The 19,663-nt window shown below is 40.8% G+C and overlaps 1 protein-coding gene across 1 annotated transcript; it reads right to left on the bottom strand.

Annotated features, from left to right (window-relative positions):
* Window positions 1–509: 509 nt before the first annotated feature.
* e2f7 (E2F transcription factor 7) lies at window positions 510–12,724 on the bottom strand. Its single transcript, XM_018697191.2, has 13 exons — window positions 12,499–12,724; window positions 11,832–11,927; window positions 11,090–11,392; window positions 10,237–10,396; window positions 9,650–9,889; window positions 8,332–8,487; window positions 7,891–8,034; window positions 7,544–7,720; window positions 7,334–7,415; window positions 5,213–5,556; window positions 4,538–4,699; window positions 3,111–3,502; window positions 510–2,299 (listed from the first exon to the last, which is right to left on the bottom strand). The coding sequence occupies exons 2-13, from the start codon at window positions 11,925–11,927 to the stop codon at window positions 2,144–2,146; spliced, it is 2,412 nt and encodes an 803-aa protein (XP_018552707.1). The 5' UTR covers window positions 12,499–12,724; the 3' UTR covers window positions 510–2,143.
* Window positions 12,725–19,663: the final 6,939 nt, after the last annotated feature.

Raw genomic sequence — 19,663 nt, 5'->3', positions numbered from 1 at the left:
ATTTGTATTCTAACCACCTTTCTGTTATTTCACTCTGACATTTGAGCAGTGAATCATTGTTTGTAATAATGCACATTATGATGCTGTGGCTTCACCCTGATCATCAGTTTCATCTTGTGTTGGAGTGTTTCATGTGTACCACTGTAACATTGCACAAAGCAGTTTGCAGCAATAGGAATTGTGTCACCCAAACACATTAGCACAGCTTACTTCCATCTGCTGGGCCATTCTGAATTATTGGTAGCGTCTGTAAATTTGTAAATCGGTAAACTGAAGCCATCTGTAAATCTGTCAACATTTGAAATGCCAGCAAACAGGATTTTTTTTATTGTAGTGTAAAACTAAATGGAAACATTTAATCTTTTTAAACTGCCAATGAAACAATTTCCACTCAGACCAACGCAGTCTCCTCCAGTTTATCTCTTTGAAAAGTTGAGATTTAAACATTTATAATGCCTGAAATTCGGTCACGCATTCCTCAAATAGAAGAGCACACAATACAAAACTAGTCAGCGTGGTACATTTTAATTAAAGTTTGTGAAGGCTGTACAGAAGAAAACCAGTTTGGCCCATAACTACAGAGAGCAGAGCTAGAGTGAAGGAATAGCTCCATGTTTTGTAAAAGTTAGATCAGCACACAACTACGACAACTAGCAGTGCAATCATTATTAAAACCATAAAGCAGCATTTAACATTCTGCATTTGAAAATATTACATGACACTATGAATATGAAGTACAAAAATAATTACAGATAATAAACTGTACATTAATGACTACACATCCACTAGTCAGAGTGGATTATCTGTGCACCCTTTGGCGTGACATAGCTAAGCTCTCCTGAATGATTCCCATACAAAGCACCTTTATTTTGGCTGGGTTGTCTGGAAGCAAGTTAGTGAGTCTACCAGGAGATTGTCAGTACTAATCCCTGCACAACCTGAGAAAATCTAGTGATAAAAATATCTCTTTTCTCTCAGCAAGGTGCCTTAAAGCAAGGAACACAACCCCCCAACTGCACCAGCCAACAGCAGATTGGAAGTCTTAATGTGGACTGTATGAATGTGGTATGGAGTTGCTAAAAAAGACAGCATCAGTCTACTTTCCCTGGATAAATTAAAGATTAAAATCTTTACAGTACTCTGATATCTCTCCAGAAACTACTCCTAGTAAAGTCACAAGTATTCAAGTATCTGAGAGCATCTTCCCATGTCACATTGTCCTTTAGTTGCCAATAACAGCTAAAGGGTTTGGTGTTTAACCATAAAGCACTATGGTTGCAAATTCTCAGTGAAAATACACACAGCACCAGTAATGTTTGTCTTCCTGATGAATCAAGAAGTCCAAGAACTGTTCCTTGAGATACTTTGCTGGTTGTAAACATTTAAGGCATTAGGGATTTTCTCCTCACCGTAATGTCTGAATTGAGCCAAGAGTGGACTGACTGCTACTATTAATGTAAACTGGTGATCAGCAGCTAATACCTTTCCTATTGTACCTTGATACCGTAACAAAAGCTGAAGGGGCCAACTAAAGACAATCACTTCAGAATTAGACATACATTCATCACATACTTAGTGCTAAAAAAGTTAATGTTTCATTACAGTCCCTGTAATCAACATATATTAGCTAAAATATAAATAGCAATTGGGCTATAATACACAAGTGAAGGGGAATTAGGTAGCTTGATCACATCTGAGAGGGAAAATTCTGTCTGAAATACAAAATACAGCAGTGGCTGACTCCCACCACAGGAGGGCACTGTTACATTGGCAATACTGCTTCATTTATTCACTCTGAAATCTAGTGCCCAATAACTGAACCATGAGGCACATTTGAACTGTTAACATAATGACCAATAACGGAAGAGTTTCATGGCAAAATGAGATACTCGCCAACTGGCAAAAATTTACAGTCTATAGCAACATGTGAGACTCTTTAAGATCTCTGCTTTCCCAAAATGCTTCATCTTTTAGCTGAGTTAATTTCAAGTCCCAGCAAACAGTCTTTTGCTAAAATTGATATTGTTGCATTTCAGAAGGAAATTAATCAATGAACCAAAAAAAGCACCAGTGGCCTGAAACCACATTTTTCACCTTCAGGACCAACACCTGAATGTTAAAATTGTATATTCTCCTCAGATCTCTAACTGGTTGGTGGATGGCCAACGTCCAGTCTCCTCTGCGCAGAGCCTCTTTTTCGGGCAGCAGGCACAGCACTGACTACACTTCCCAGAGTGCCTGGGGTCTGGAAGAAAGCCTTAGAAGCAGATGCTGTCGTGTCCTTTGGAGTATGTGGAGTCTGTGGAAGGAGAGAGTGATGTAAGTGGAGAATATTTGCACTGCATACTGTTATGTTGTTTATTACAATATTGAAATTCTTGCTGATTCCTATAGATCTCAGTGGCTGTATTTAGCTTTATATTAGCAGGAAAGTCAACTTACAAACTTTTTATTATTTTCTGTCAATCAACCAATTAACTGACTAATCACTTCAGGTGCAGTTTAGAAGAAATTATATATGTTTAAAAAAACAAAAAGGAATAATTTCATTAAGTAACACCAGGCCCTGTTTCTCCCTTCCATGCCCTTTTCATGGAGGTATCACTCATTCCAAGTTAAATGTGAAAGTGGATCTATGCCTTTACAACACTTGTCCTATTGTTTATAATGCTGCATTAATTTGCCCTCCAGTGCCTCTGCAGGTTGTCTAAAACTACTGATTAAGAACAGCAGTGCCAGCAGAGGTATGCTGGGCTTTGCAGACAAGAACATTAATCCTTATTTAACGACCTGGAGATTAAACTACTTGAGCCACTGTGACACAGAGAAAGTGTCTGGATGAGTAAATGAGGAGAAACCTTCCACTGAACAGATGCTGCACTTGCTCTCATGTCAAGCCGTGTTGCGGCATTTTGCCCGTGCCAGAAAGGCCATGTATCATTATGAAGGCAAATTATGTCCAAATGAATGTTTTTAAAGCTATGTGGTTGTGTGGTGAGTGTTGTCACCGCTGAAGAGTTTTAGCTGTACTCATTTTTCAGTGCAGTTCATACTTTTACCTGTGCTGGCGAGGGATGTTGAAAGATAGTTCTTATCAACGGAATTCTTACCAGTGGTTCTGGTGTGTTGATGCTGACAGTGTGTCGTGGTCCCGAGGGTGAATGTGGAGTGCCCACCGCTGACCCGTACTGCCCGCTTTGTTCTGGAGTGGACGGCGATGGAGCCGGCGACCAGCTGATCTCCGAAGCTGCTGCCAGGCTGTAAGGTGTCGCCCCCAGCGTAAAGTGGGCAGGTGACATCACAGTGGGCAGACTGAAGCTGAGTTTGGTGTGGGTGTCAGAGCCTTGCTGTTGTAGACTGTTGGCAACCAGGGGGTAGTGGGAGAGGGCGGCAGAGGGCACCAGGACGTAGGGCAGTGCCAGGGTGGGAACACCACCGGGAGGAAGTGCTAGACTGGCTGATGGCTGGCCAGCAGAGAGGAGGAAGTTGAGGCTGTTCAGACCTGGAGAAGACAAAACAGGAAAAAGTGGCTTATTTAATTTTATCTCTGGACTACAAGGTGATTACAACTTGTTAGGAAACAGAAGTCACCTGACCTACACTGAGAAAAGGAGACAGAAATCAAGTGCACCCTCTGTCAGCATTACACACAGGTGTCTTAATTAGCTGTCTTGTTAATTGACTCCTGTAAAGTAGCTCCTTTGTTCTTATCTGAATGCATTTAGGTGAGTATTTACTGATCTACATCTTATCTTTACCTATGTAAAGATACTAATCTCATTCCATTGTTGATAATTTATCATTTGATTGGTGATTATTGATCATTTCATGATTGGTTGCTTGAGAAAATCGAAGGCGAATAATGCTGTGTTACGGTTTGGCTTGTGCCCTTTTAAAGCAAAGCACTGTTTACTTGTAAACCACATTGCAGATTATGGCCTTGGTGTAGACATGGACTGAGAGAAGTTCAGCAAGAGGGCAACTTTTCTTTTCTCAGACATTTATAAGATGTTCTAAAGCATGAGTCAGGGAATGTATTTTAGTATTTCATAATGAAGAAGCAGAAAAACTCTTAAAACAACATTAATTTCCTATGACTTTTTTGTTTTGCTTATCTGACACCTTTTAGATTATTCTTGGGACCCAATGGCAGAAAGGGTCCTGGCCACCAGGTCGGGACCAACTAGTGTAAATTATACAGCAAGCATTTAACAATACTTGGACTAAGAGGACTGGTTTGACTGGGGTAGAACTGCATTTCTTTAAATGCAACTCTTTTTCATTTTATTAGGTTTAAACGTATAAAAAGGCTGGATTTTTTTCCCCTTAATTACTGATACATATTGTTCAGAATTTATTTTGTATAATAAGCCTAGGTTTTGTTTCTTTTTTTTTAGAACCCCATAAGGGTATTGAAACCCAGGTGGCTTATCCAGTGACAGTGGTGATCAAATGACTCCATAGGACTACACGAATCCATAGACATACTTTTGCATTACTGTGTCAGTCTTCAGAGTTTTCAGAGGGCTGTATATACCTGCATTGTTGGGTACATAGAGGTAGTGTGACGGCTGGGCGGGCTCACTGCTGCTGTTGCCACCTTGACTTTCATCAAACGCTCTGGAGAGGCCTGCTGGGTGATTTGGAGAAGTCCTGTTGGAGAGTTCCCCTGCTTCCCTGTGAGGTTCAGCTCTCACCTGGAAGGAAAGCAAAAAATAGGGATAAATGAAACAGGATTAGATGATGAAAACTTAAAATAGAGGAACCAGCAATTTCATTGTGCATGTGACAAATTTTAAATGTCCAGTTATGCGATCACTGTACTGATTAACATTCTCCCCATCTAGTTACACTGGAGTTCACTTTTGCCAAGTAATATTCCTGATGTATAAGTGCAGCTCTTACAGTCCTCTCTTAATTTACCTCTCTAAAAGACCGTGAAATCCAGTTACTAGGATTCTGTGGCCTGATTAATTGCTAAGGTTTTCCAATTACTAAATATCTTTTACATCACTAATATAAGTCGGTATTACACCTGGGTATGAGTTAAGCTAATCAGCAAGCATGTAGTATTTCATATTATTAATTTAATGGTCTGCTATCCTGAATTACTAACAGGATCCTCTGGTTGTAAAAGAAAAACTGCACTTTGTTCTCTAAAAGCTGCAAACACATTAGCATATAGAAAACAAATCAAATATCACCTCACCATTATCACATTCTGCTAACCCAGATGTTGCCTTCTTTTTCACCACCGTCTCCTCCTCTTCCCTTTCTTCCCTCCTTCTCTTCCTCCCCTCCTCAGACTCTGACCTGGGTGACCCCTGACCTTCAGGCATCTGGTCAGGCTTGTCTGGTGCCCTGTACAGCATGACCACCGACGGCTGAGACAGGCTGGGCAGGTAAGCCAGACAGTGGGGAGAGGAGGAGGAGGAGGAGGAGGTGAAGAGGTGCTCGGGGTGGAGGGGAGGTGCCACCGGGGTGGATTGGGTGGAGGACGGAGCATGCTGGCTGCTGCTGTGGGTGTGAGTCGGTTGTGCTGCACTGGGACGGTTACTGAGGAGAAACAAGGCAAGAAATTAGTCCGTTTTTCAATTGTGGTTTTATTAGAATTACAGCTTTAATTTCAGCCTGGGCTTGATTGGCAATACAGGCTTCAGCCAGCTGTGGAATTTGTTTTTTCCCCAAACTGGATCAAGAGATTAATTTTACTTTAAATGCAGTAAATACTGCAGGGTTCTGGGCTTGGGTCCTGTGTCTCTACCTTCAAACAACAGCAGCTTCCTGCACATTTAGACAACCTTGACTCTTAAACTCTGTCTTATATATTCCCAATTAGTACTGCAGGAACAATACAACTGACAGGAACTAAACTCAGGGATTGAACGAGGAGGTAAAGGCCCTTTTCACACACTCCTGTTTGCGTTTTCACTGCATCTCAACTGTCAGATTAGGCAAATTAGTTTGATAATGGATTAAAAACCAACAGTCAAATGACTGCTGTGTTTGAAAAACAATTTCCACGCTTGAGCAAACAACAGCAGTCATGAGTTCGAGCGCGACTGTGTTTAAATGGATGTAATGAAGGGATTTAAAGGATACAGAGGAGAAAGGGGAGACTCTAGGACATCTTTCCAAAATAGACATTCTGTGTGTTTGTGAGTGCTTTGTGGTTATTTATTTCTACTTCAGTATGTAACTCATTTTTAAAAAATCAACAAAGTTTGTGTCTTTTATTTTGTTCTCTCATCCCCTCAGTCTCACTCACTGACCACAAGAAAAGTCTGACTCTTGCCCTGATACCAGTGGAACCCAATGCTTCCTTACTGTGTGACTGAAGCTGTGCACAGAATGGAGCAACTGCAAGTCTTGTACATGACCAACTAGCAATAAGGAGTTTAAACAGGGACTTTGTGGACTTTTGAGGAGCTAGTGATGATAGCAGAGAAACTACAATTATTAGGTAAAGTTCCTGAGATGGTTCCTGAACCCCTTGAAAGGTTTCTGTACTAGAGGAGGGCCTAGATGCCCCTCTAATGTCTCTTGCTGATGTGCAGATTTCTAGCTGGCCACCTCCCAGTCATAAACCTCTGGCAGTCATCATGTGGGCTACCACTGCCCCTGGTGGATTTTTAGCTAGCTTCATGTGTAAAATATCCCTTTTCAACACACACTTCCATGTCCTATTATCTCACTGCCCCGAAAAACACTTAACAGCCACAGCCTTGGGGCAGCTGTGGTTTGGCCAACCATAGAAATAACATGAACTACTGTGTACTGTATCTGAGGGGGCCAACATATACATTCATAGGAGACAATAACTATTCATATCCACAACAGTCAGCTCCTGTTACACATAGCCTAAAGCTAAGCACATCAGCCAATGCAAACACTTGCAGTGAGTGTGAAATATTATGTATGAGAAACTGAGATTTAACCCCCCCAGTGAGTGGGGAGCCGTAGCATTTTGTAACTAAGGCACCAAGTTTATCCATTTGAATATAATTGTGTAGCCTCACTGTGAAAGAGAAGTTTATTTTGAGATGAACAGTTTCTCCACAATATTTATTTTATCTGCAAGAGCTACTGCACCGTTTACCCTTGTTACAGGCAGCTGACGTGTATTCTCTTCAAGAATACTGATAGTCTTTCCTGACAAAGGTTAGCAAAAAAAAAAAAAGAAGCTGCTGTGTGCAGTAAATTGTTTGGCAGTAAATCTGTGGTGGATGAGATAAATCTTAAAGCAAAGGAAGGCTGGGGCGATTGCAGAGCAGAGTTTGTGTGTGTGTGTGTGTGTGTGTGTGTGTGTGTGTGTGTGTGTGTATTTACTCACTCAGAGCTGTTTCCAAACTGCAGCCGACACACCGCGCTGTTGCTAGTCCTTCTGGAATAATCCACAGGCTGATTTGGCAGACCTGAGGTGTGAAGAATTTATATGGTTTATTAAACAGGAATATACAAGTGTTAAACTGTACGCAACTATTCTGTTTAACTGACTACAAGTAGACATAGACATAATTAAGTAAAATTGGGTGTCTCTTGCCTGTTAGTTCTCGTCGTGGGCTGCTGGGGGCAGAGTTGACCTGCCGTTGGACAGCCACCGACGTTGGTGTGACGTTAAAGGAGGCATGGCGTGCCATCTTGGCTTTTCTCAGGTCCTGGCCCGCCATTGGCTGTGTTGCCTCAAGAGGAGCGTCAGCTGCCACATTCACAGTATTTCCTACAGGTAATGGTCTGAGTTAGCATGACAGCAATAATGACAAATGCACTTATATGTCTGAAAGAATATCAGCATAAATGGCATACAGCAGGATGCACTGGGGGTCTTTGAAAGTATCTTCACCATCAGAAATACTAATGTTTGATACAAACATCAAAAGTTTGTCTCACCAGCATTCCCAGAGTTGTTGAATTCAACTGGGCCAAGCCACTTGAAGGCAGGCTTTCTTCCTCTCTCTTCGCGGACATGCACCTTCTTTATGAGGCCCAGGCTGGTCAGGACATTGGCAATATCGTACAGTCGCCGCACCTTAGCTAAAGATACAGGGATGTTTAGTTTTAATAAAACAGAAGCAGGATTTCTGTTAAAGGAAATACAATGACGCATTTCTTAAACATACAAAATCCAGGTCAGCACTTTGTTTGTATAAAGGGGATGTGATACTTGGAGGACACTGTGGTTAATGCAAGTGTCTACATGAAAAGGAACATTCAATCTTATTTCTATCAGATTTAAACCTTTGGACAGCTAATGTTACCGAGACAAACTCATGTGCATTCGTTGTCTTTAATACACACACAACGTGTCTGCGGTTGTGTTGGATTTCTTACTTTTGTACTTGCTGTGGCTTGATGAGTCCTGACTCTCCTCAATGAGGATTTTGGCTGCTGCGTCCAGAGTTACAGTCTGAGTTTTGGACACCAGGAACAGCATGACAAACTTCTGGCTCATGATGCGCAGAGATTTGTCTTTCCTGTTACCGCCGACTGCAAACAACATGGGCACATGAAATATGTCAGACCAGTAAAGGAGTTGTCAAACTTTATCAGTCACAGAAATCTGTACATCATGTGTAACAGTAACCTTAACCCACCACAGAACACTGAGTCACTGCAGCAGTATTAAGTACAAGTAATTACAACTTCATGAATATAAATATGGAACATCACTATCTGTCTGCTGAAAGTTTTAAAGGTTGTGTGATTAGAGCTGAAATTAGGAGCTTGATCTTTTTTTTAATAGATGTGACATTTAGAGGAATAATAAAATGGTTTACCACAGTCTCTCTAATGGTTAGACAATGAACTTCCGTTATATATCATTAAGCATCAAAATGGAGATTCAGTCATGATCATTACTACAGAGAAAAACAAAATCCTTAGATTGATTAAATAAACAGCACCAGTATCAGCACAATTTGCAGAATCAGTGTCCGCTTTGCGATACCCAGGAGTTGCACATTTCATATTATGACATCTTTATGTTCACAAATGTGAAATGTTCCCAAACAAATCTGATCATAAACCATGAGATTACATATGCTTAAATGTGCAGCTGGTGCCTCAGTATCACATATTCTTTTGTGGGTATTTGTTATCCTGCAGCTCAGTGGTGATTACAGCCATTACATGTATCATTATATCGCCCGAGGTTATCGCATTCACCCAGCCACAACAAAACCAGCAGGCATTAACCACTTAATGAGCATCAAAGCTTGTCACTAGGCTTTACCTTTGTAAACCACCTCTTTGTCACGAGTGTCACTATTATCCAGCCACATTTCCAAGTCAACACACATGTCCTTTTAATAACAATCTGTGTGTGCGTATGCATGGAGGTGAGATCACTATGGAAACCAGGCTTGTATTCATTCCTGCAGGTTTATGACTGAAGGTGAATGATCATTTAGCTGTAGGGTTAATTTGGTGGCAGCTGCTCCTGAAATGAAACCTACACTTAAATTTTTACATGTACGGCATTTATCCTGTAAGTACAACAATAAACCTTTAGCTTCTTTATCACAGCCACTAAAGCAGCCGATGGTAAAGACAATGAAAAAAATCGGGGGAAAGGTAGAAAGATGTTTGTGTTGGAGGATGTTTGGAATTACAAACTCTTAAACTCTAAGTGTTATGTCTCTCTTCGTACCGTTGCCAGCGTCCCCTTCCCCTCCGTCGTCCTCGCGCCCTGGTCCGGCCTCTCTGGCCTCAGCAGCCAGCTCCATCTGGAGGTGGTAGCCCTGCTGCCGGCCCCTCCGTTGCAGCTCCTCCAGCGTGGCCTCCAGCCGCTGACGACCATACCAGGTGTAGCTGTTTTTGGCTATACGGCCAACAATCATCAGAGACTCCAGTACGTTGACAATGTCATAGATACGCCGCCGCTCCACTCCTGACAGTGAGTATGAAGACAGAGAAATTAGCCAAGTATTTCTACAAAAATAACTCAATAAAAACTCTCAATAGTCAATGTGTTGATTAAAATGCAAGACAGTTCAAAAACCATTCATTTAAATGCAGAGCAATATATGTTTAAATGAAAAATAGGTCTCCATAGCAACTGCCCTTAAATCCAATAACATAAAAACTTTATAATGCTCATGAAAAGGACATTGGCTGCTTCCATTATCATCTCACTCCCATTAGGTGTTTACATTAACAGCACAGACGTGAGCTGGAACTAGTCACAGTCATTTATCTCCCTGTCAAAACTCTTATTTCCACATTACTGGCTCCTACCCAGACTGGTTGCCACCTCGTCCAATGAGATCCAGATGGGGCTGTGTGGCGGTGGGTAGTCAGGATACAAGGCCAGGAACTTTTGGCACAGCAGACCCAGACTCTTCTGCTTCCTGCTCGGCTTTTTCTCTGCCTCATCTTCTTCATCCACAGCTTCAAACTGGACAGACAGGTACATACAAAAACACATAAATGATAACGATTTCTTAGTCTGGTGTTCCACCATCAATTTAGAAAAATTTACATCAGCTATGGTGGCTTTGGTGCTGCCTCCTGAATTGCCATCATCCATGGTTACAGTATGGTAACACACATCTCAGTCCAGGCGCTTAAACCACTTTCCTGTAATATTTCTTCAAGGGCACATATTTCACAGAATTAATTCTTACAGTTCCTATAAAGAGATTAAGGCTGGAAAAACTTTCACATGTTGGATTAAATGAACAACTGTATCACAAAAGCTCAGGGCGATTTAAGCTCCATCTGCCGCTTATATACAAAATTACTTCATCGTGCATAACTGAGGGATTTTGCGCATTTGTGCTTTGGAAACTCCCTATCTTGAGACTTCAGCTGCTAATATAAGTGAGGGGGTAAAGTGTTTACTCTGTGGACTTAAGACTGTGGAAATTTTGGATTCTTTTAAGAGCATTTCCCAAATCACATTAATAAATAACTGCAATTTAATTGATTTCTCCCCATTATACAAAACAAATAAAACATTTTTAGACTTCAAGAACTGAATGAGAACTTATTAAATGCCCCATGGACTAGTTTAGAGACGTTTTGAAATCACCTTTGATAATGTTGTTTAGCATCTTCAGCAGTTTCCAAAACTTTGCATTTCACATACCTGACAAGAATCTTCCACCTCCATATCCTCTGTCACAGTATCTGGACTTGCTGGGTGCTCGTTCTCTATGGGTCTAAACAGCACCTTTTTCATCTCCCTGTCTCTAATATCTGGACTCGCTGCGCTGATCAGCATCTTTAGATTGGCCGTGGGTGTCCAGGGCTCGGCCAGGACCGTGTGTTTGATGGGGGTGATGTGGGCCAGGTCCGGGGTGGCACTTTTTCTGTTTATCAGCAAAGGAGGGGCGCTAGACTCTGCAGATTTCAGTGGTGTGGATCTTCTCCTCTCTGTGCAAATGTTCTCCTGTGACAGAGACAGTTGTGTGGTTAAAAGACAAATTTACCCTAAAACAAAATCAAGGGCCCAAAATTGTTTATTTGGGAGCACATGTGATATTACAAAGCACCATTACAACACTGAGCCTGCTGAATGCTTGAATTCTAAACCTGCTGCTGTATGAACCCAAATCACAGGCTTCTGTTTACAGTGTTAAATGTTGACACTACTACAGAAAGACCTGAGGTATGCTCATGAATTTGGGTGCAGTATTTTCAAGCAAATGCACTGATTTTTAAACATGTCAGTGGCAGACTGTTCCCCCACAAACTGGACACATCGCCACATTACTGAACCTTTCTCTTTTAACCTCACTCTGTAGCTCTCCTTCAGTTGCATTATATCGAACCTACTAACAGTTACAGCGCTCAGAACACACCTGAGATCAAGCAGTATTCCACCTTACCTTTTGTTCACTTTGGCCCCCACTTTCCTCCGACCCCACCATGAAACTTTTTCTTGGACTTGTGAGGTCTTTCAGTGCGAGACATTCAGCTTCCATCTGGGAAAGGTCCAGTTAAAAAAGATCAGTAAAAATCAGTAAAGGGACTAATGTGACCCATATTTTAGCGGGGTGCATGGTGAAGTTAAGGACGTTTAAGCCAGTACAGAAAACTTAGACGAGTGGCCAGCTGAATTTGGCGCAAAGAACACCAGCTAACTAGCCCTTAGCAGGCTAACGACTGTTACGTCGCTAACAACCGCTGCCTACTTAAGTTTGGCTTACTCCTAACATAACGTAAACCATTCAACTGCAACAGAAGTAGCAAGCTGACAAGGAAGTGTACTGCTAGACGACCATAATAAATTAAGTTAAATCCTAAGTTGTATCGTAATAATGTAATGTCAATGTTGTTAACTTAATAAAGGACCGATTAACTAAAACTGGTCCATATTAACACATAAACTGTGAGCCTGTGAATGAGAATAAATATATTGCAGTGACTCGTTTACGATTTATACTTTTTTTTAATTAGCTACTTAGCTAACATAACTAGCTCAGCTGACCAGCATAACACAACTTGGTATTACAGTAAGCAGGAAACCACTGGAGGGAAAGCACCATCCCTTACCTTTCTCTGCTGTAGAATGAATGAATGAATGAAATGTTTCAGTGTGGCTCTGTGTCCGGTATTACAGACTTGTCAGCGCGTAGTTTCTTCAGACCAACATAGCAGCTAGTTTCCCTCTTCGAAATAAGCGGGCAGTCCTCCTGAGCCTGTGCTTCTCGTCTTCTAAGACTCCTGTCCGGCTAGCGGACACCCTGTACTGCCCCGGGGAGACCTCAGCATCACCCGCTCAAGCTTGTTTTCTGGCGCTCTCAGGCATCTGGGTCACTCCAGCCAATCAGCACCCAGATGATTGTGACGTCACCAAGCTGCAGCCAGTCAGTGTTATTATGCTCGGGTGCCCGCCTCAGCCTCTACCAATGGGCGTGAGCGGCGACCACGCCTCCAGAGTTGTGTTGGCGGGGCAACCGGCGCGTTCTGTCCCAACCTCTAGGAGGGAGTAAAAAAAATGAGAGAGAGGTCTCACCCTGCTGCTATTTTCGGGTAAAGGACCAGAAATGGCGGCGGGGAAAGTTCGTAAGCAGTTTTAGGAAGTTTTTTTCGGAACAACTGACACACAAACTAGACACAAACATTTTGCTATATTTTAAGATCTGTAGACGGCTATATCAGCCAGAGATGGGTCTTGATATATATTTGTCAATAAATACACTCAGTCCCTAGCCAGCACAATGTTAACATAAATAGGTATTAATAAATGTCCATTGCTTTCAGTTGTGACTAGCAAGCAGACGCGGAGCGGTAAGACAAGTGAGCGACATTTGACAAATCGGTAACATGTTAATATATGTAATAACTTCGTGATAGTTTGACTTTACTGTAGTCATTTTAATTTCGTCTTTCATTTATGACTGCTAACCCGCCTCAGACCACCTTCAGACAGGAGGAAAACCTCAATGCCCTCTGAATATCTGGAAAAACTAATGATGACTGAGTTTTTCATTGGACATCGATTTATTCAAACGAGTGACTCCTCGCGTGTAAAGACGATCTTTAGCTTTCAGCTGAGAGGTTTGGCTTGTCCCCCGCTTCTTCTCCCACGGTGACACCAGCGTCAAGAAGTAAAGCCCCGCACCAAGAAAAGCGCTATTAATACGTTTAACCTAATCACCCAGGCTTTTGTCTCTACGGCTGGCTATAATTAGCTCTGCGGCTGAAACAGACAGATGGGAGGCCAGGGAGGGAGGAGGGGGGACAACACCAGTGGCGCTAATATTACCTGGGCCACAGCGCGAAAAGTTGTGGTGTGGGTGTGAGACAGAGGGGGGTTCACTCGTCAGCAGACAGAGAGACCCGCCCTGCATGCAAACAGCCAGTCTGAGGACTAGCCCCAAGTGCTTGCATAATAGCTCTCAATACACTAAATCTGCCGCCAAATGCTATTCAAATCTGGGCAAGTGAGGAAGGCTGTAAACACCCATTTCAAGTTAATGTTTGATACACTTTGATGGAGTTTACTCATCTGGTCAAAACTAGTACTACATATATTTCAGTCTAAAAGAATATTAGAGTAGATCCTTTCTTGTTCACTTCAAGTTAAGTTGCTTTATGTTAAAGGTTCCTAAATCTGATTTCTCTTTTTTTAAATTGTCTTATACTTTGTGTTACAAACCAAAAAGCACTGCTTTCTGCTATAGATACAGCTGTATTTTGATATGAAACTGTTACTGTATGGTAACAGTTCAACAGTGGCTTGTATTGGAAATGTTTCATTGCAGATGTGCAAATGGAAGCTATTATGTCATTAGACTCCCCATTACCCACTTAAATGACACTGTTTGTGACATTGTTTGTGACATTGTTTGTTTCAATCCAACTGGTGAGACTACCCACATCAAGAAATTTAACAGCCCAAACCAAAAGACAACTCTGAACTGAATAAAGTGTTAACAGGTTTGTTTGCTGTTCAGAGTAATAGACACAGCACAGCTGGTCCGTCTCGGCAGTTTTGTTTTACATTACAAACAGTAGTGTACTGATTTATTTGACCTGATAAAGCTCCTATCTATTGCTATAGGGCTTTGCTCCCTCACAGATCAGCCTGACAGGCCAGTGTCTGTTTGGATAAGGCCTGCACCAGAGTGTTATGGAGGCTTGTAGTTCATACAGTCAACAAGCACTTTATTAGAAACACCTGTATACCTGTTTATTCATGCAAATACTCAGCCAATCATGAGGCAGCAGTGCAGTGCAGGCACAAGTCAGGAGCTTGAGATGATGTTCACATCAAACATCAGAGTGGGGGAAAAAAAGAGATTCAGTGCTTGATTGTGGTTTTAGTGTTTCTGGAGGTGTTTATCTCCTGGAATTTTCTCACACAAAAGTCTCTAGAGTTTACTGAGAATGCTGCCAGAAGCAAAAAACATGGCAGTTCTCTGGATGTAAATGCCTTGTAGAAGAGAGAGGTCAAAGGAGAATGTTCAAGCTGACAGAAACGTTACTGTAAGATAACCACTCTTTACAACTGTGGTGAGGAGAAAAGCATCTGAGAATGAACAACAGCAGAGGACGATGTCAGGTTCCACTTCTGTCAGCCAAGAACAGAAATCTGAGGCCGCAGTGGGCACAGGCTCACCAAAACTGGACAGTTGAAGAGTGGAAAAACATCCTGGTCTGATGCTGAAACAGTTGTGGAATCTTAATTTACACAAACCAGAACTTTATTCTCTTTTGAGATTAATTATATCCGTATAGCTGATATATTTGCACCCCATGAGCAGAGATTTATAGGTCTTTCAGTGTAACTCAATTTAAGTGACACAGTGTTGTGATGCTGTGCTAAATCTACTGTATGGTGCATTAGTAATTGGTGTGCTTTATGATATTTTGGAGCCAAAATTAGTAGCTGAATTGAAATTCTAATGTTAAGACTAAGCCAAAGGAAATGTAAAATACAGCAATCAATAATCTAATATACAGCCAATAATTCTAATTTCCTTTGCTTGCTTACAAACTGACTCAGCACTGTTGGTGGTTAGCTTGGAGTGGGGGTGGGTGGGGCAGTTTAAAAGGAACACGTTCAGGCATGCTTTGTGAGGGTTGTTGACGCAAGGCATTGTGGGAATTATTGAAACTCATTAACTGAAACCTCCTATAGAGTGGATCCAAATTAACTTTGGATCCAACTTTAACTTTGCATTGATCCACACAGTTTAAGATTTTATGTCTCAGTTCCTTTATTGTTTTGTTTGATGCTGAAAGATTAATTCAAATTCTATTTTCACCTCACTCTCTCCATTTTTCCTCTCTTCCTCCTCTTTAAAACTTCCCTCTGCACTTTTATGACTCTGACAAACATGTACTTTTTCTTGCCTCTGTTGCGCTGCTTGGTATTGCATACTGACCTTTTCTAAAAATTGGTCCCCTGGAAAATAGCTACGATTCACACTGAGCTCAGTGCACACATTTTACAGCATAGACCATGTCTTACATCTGACATTGACATTTAGTAAAGGCTTCAGACACAGTCTTAATGCAGCTTCCTGTGACTCACTATCTCAGTGTTCAGATATTCCTGTCAAAAAGACTAACCTGATCTTTAGGGCAAGTTGACAATTACGTCAAAACTAAAAAAATGATATGGAAAGAACATGATGTGCCTTTTTAGATGTTATCTAACCCTCACAGTGTGTTCCCACAGCAGCTTGAAATCTCTTGAATTATCATTAATTATGATGTTCAGTGATTAGCATTATCCATATTGTGCCTACTTCATAAAAGTAGAACAAGCATGGGGCCAAGTGAGGGCCAAGATGTAGCAGTAAACACAACTGGCATCTGTCATCAGAATGGCAATAGTCATTGAAGTGGGATGGATCCTATTAGTAAAGCAGCATTGAAAGCAAACATCCTCTAATCAAACAACACTGACGAAGGAATGTGTAGATAATAATGTTAATGAATGATCAGACTGAGGAAGAAAACATCAATAGGCTGTATCTTTTAGTTGTGTTTTTCATTAGTTATCTCAAATAGATATATTGCAGCAGGGGACCAATCCCCTGTGACTCAGAGTAAACAAAAGTGAACTTACCACAAATCACTTATCACAAATACGATGAACATCATCATGGCTGGAGGCATATCTAGCCAGTCTGTCAACTGTAACACCAAAGGTTACAGCAAGGGGAAGCCTCCTCTCAATGAAACTTACCAGAGCTAATCCATCCACAGTGGGCCTGGCCCTGGCCCTCCTCAGTAAGTTTCTACTTCTCAGCTGGACCTCTGCCATTTCTTTGGACTTTTGGAGCCTGAGTGAGACTGGGACAGAGAGTGAATTTTTGAACTGAACACAGTAAAGGCATTTTAGTTTCATGAGATCCTGAAAGTGACTTTTTACAGTCTTGTTTCCTGACTCTCTGTATTATAACATAGTGCTTCTTAATCCTGCCCATGTCTTCACTTTTGTCAAAATAAACAGATGTGACAAGTTACATTTAGGTGTGTTGCTGGAGCAGTTGACTGGGAAGGATGGTTTTGTGCAAATACTCACAGAGAAAGAGAAATCCTCCACCCTTCTTAAATCTATCAAAGCATCACTATTTAATAGAAACAGTACAAACATCATTTGACACACAGGAATTACTGAAAGAGTGAAGTGATAATATATGGAAACAAAATGGCCACACCACAAAGTAGTAGCATACACACACTGTAATACTTTTTTGTATCATCTCACCAGTGTACTTGACTTTTTTGATTTGAAAATACTCTGTGTTGAATGTGCTTTATAAACACACTACACAGAAGAATGAGGATGTTCTTCTGCAGGGTTGGCACAGACTTTCTGCATTCTGCAGCAGTGATTAGAACACGCTGAATGAGTGAGGAAAATTGAAGTTCTAGTAGTTTGAAGATTGTGGGTTGGGAATGCTATCTGTGAACCTGATTGTGTCTGTGTGTGTCAGACAACTGATTGTGTGTTCTTGTGTGTGTGTTTGTGTGTTTTCAGCTAGGCAGGCTGTGACTTGTTCATATCAGGTTTTGTGGGAGTCAGCTGAAGCTACTTGGGGCCCAACAGTCAAATGTGACTCCCCTCCTCCTGCTTTCACTGGTCTCTAACATATGAATGTCACAGCACAAGCTTTGTTCAGCACTCAGCTCTGATTGGCCAGTGAAGGCTTTGTGAGTCCTAAGATACCAACCTGTCAGATCAGGCCGGGAGGTTGGAGTGTTGTTTTCCCTTGGCGTATACTGGGTGTGGACTTATGAAAAGAAGAGGTTCTTATTTAACTCATTGTGTTAACTGTGGTGATATGTGTGTAATTTTACAATGACTTAACAAAACTACTAGCTTGTATATATGTAATATATTTTGGGTAATTATATACATACAATTCAGAAAATATGTGAGAGAGCTGGGCCACAGAGGTCACCATTAGTAACTGCATGTTGTGTTTTCAAGGTCAAAGGTCATTAGAGTATGTATTCACAAATGTAGCTCCAGTACATCTTTTGATTGTATGATGAAACATAATCTGGAATTTCTCTAAAAACAGCATCCATTTATTTGAACTACTATTTTATTTCAGTTTTCTAAAAGCAAAAACTGTGTTCATCCAACAGAAGGGAAGTGAGTCGATCTGTTCAAATCCACAGAAGTGAACGTTTGATCACCCCCTCATGTCTCCTCTTGATTAATGGCACACTTAACTCTCCTGCCCCCTCCACTCCTTTGCTCTTCCCTCCTCTCCAAAGCAGAGGAGTGGATCAATGGATCTTTGAAGCCTCTGATGATGTTTTGATGTCCTCTTATTTAGAAGACATGAGGACTGACACTTGATGAAATCACCTTGAAATGTTGTTTTAGTGTTGTAGTCTGAACGGGAAGGAGAGTGTCTCTTCTCCTCTCATACTCAGTTATCAGGTCTTTGTAATGGTAATCACTGGAATGTTTAGAAATAATATATTACTTATATAAATACATGTACATATACACAGGTGTATATATATATATATATATATATATATATATATATATATATATATATATGTCAAACTAACATCATGAAACTGAAAATGGATGCGTTCCAAGTCAAACTGCTGAGGTATAATGCTGAGGTATAAATTACATGTAGACAGCAAAGTTTGACTTTAATCCTTTCACAAGAACAATAATTCTCCATTATTAACACTTGATAAATATGTCTATTCTTACATAAGAAAACACAAAACTACAACTGTTATAGTGTCCATATAAGTCTAAATTAAATCTCTGTAACTCAGAATATGCTCCCTATTCTAAAGTGATGTCTTAATCATAAATAATTTGTTAGTTGTTTGACACTTATTATCCCACACAGGTTCTCTATTCTAAGAGCCAATATTAGACCTGGACTTAGACAGACTTTAGTTGTCTTTCAGATTTGCACCATACAGTGCACATCAGAATGAGATTTCATTGCATGCTAATAAGCAGGTAGTTAATGGTGACTAAGTGTATCCTAATATAAAGTGTTGCCATAATCTCTAATAACAACAAAAGTTCATGTCTATTCTGATTCTGGGACATAAAACCCTGTTTCAGTGAACGGAATAATGCTACAGTTCTGACAACTGGAAAATGAAAATGGAAATTGACTCTGAGACCCTGAACAACAAATTCCAAATGTAAATCTATTGATTAGTCTGATTTTGATTGGTAAACAAACAAACTTTGTACAATCATGGGGATTAGTATTGATTGGAATGCAGTGGAATGATCAGCCCTGAGGTGTTGCAACACTATGCAATTTGAAAAGATGAAAAACAACCTCTGCTTCTGTCCTCTGTGGCCAAGACTGGTGATAAAACAGGGATGTAATTTTTTTCAACAAGGGTAATTGCATCTGTTTTCAGGATATTCTGTTATACCAGCTATGAAGGGGATTCTACCCAAGCTCATTTCATCACAGTGTAGGGATTTCACAATACTACTGATGCTATGTATATAAGGTGTAATAGTTTATTGGCTTTATGTCACAAACATAATTGTGAATTGCAAGAAACGGGTTAGTGAACTTGTGTTGTAGTGAAAAACTTAATGAGAACTTCCAGCCACACCGTCACTATGGAAACCTCCACCTTAAAATTACAAAATAACCACACAATGTTATTTATTTTTGGATATACTTAATTGTTTTCGCACATTTCTGGACACAAGCATCTATGTCCCAGGCATAAAAATCTT

This window comes from Lates calcarifer, linkage group LG18, assembly GCF_001640805.2.
Source record: "Lates calcarifer isolate ASB-BC8 linkage group LG18, TLL_Latcal_v3, whole genome shotgun sequence".
NCBI classification, from domain to species: domain Eukaryota; kingdom Metazoa; phylum Chordata; class Actinopteri; family Centropomidae; genus Lates; species Lates calcarifer.
This window is presented reverse-complemented; position numbering and strand designations above follow the sequence as displayed.

Coding starts and splice junctions, on each gene's coding strand:
- e2f7 (XM_018697191.2), bottom strand. CDS start 11,927: ATGGAAGCTGAATGTCTCGCACTGAAAGACCTCACAAGTCCAAGAAAA. Junction 10,397..11,089: donor AGGTGGAAGATTCTTGTCAG/GTATGTGAAATG, acceptor CTGTCTGTCCAG/TTTGAAGCTGTGGATGAAGA. Junction 8,035..8,331: donor AAGCCACAGCAAGTACAAAA/GTAAGAAATCCA, acceptor CTGTATCTTTAG/CTAAGGTGCGGCGACTGTAC.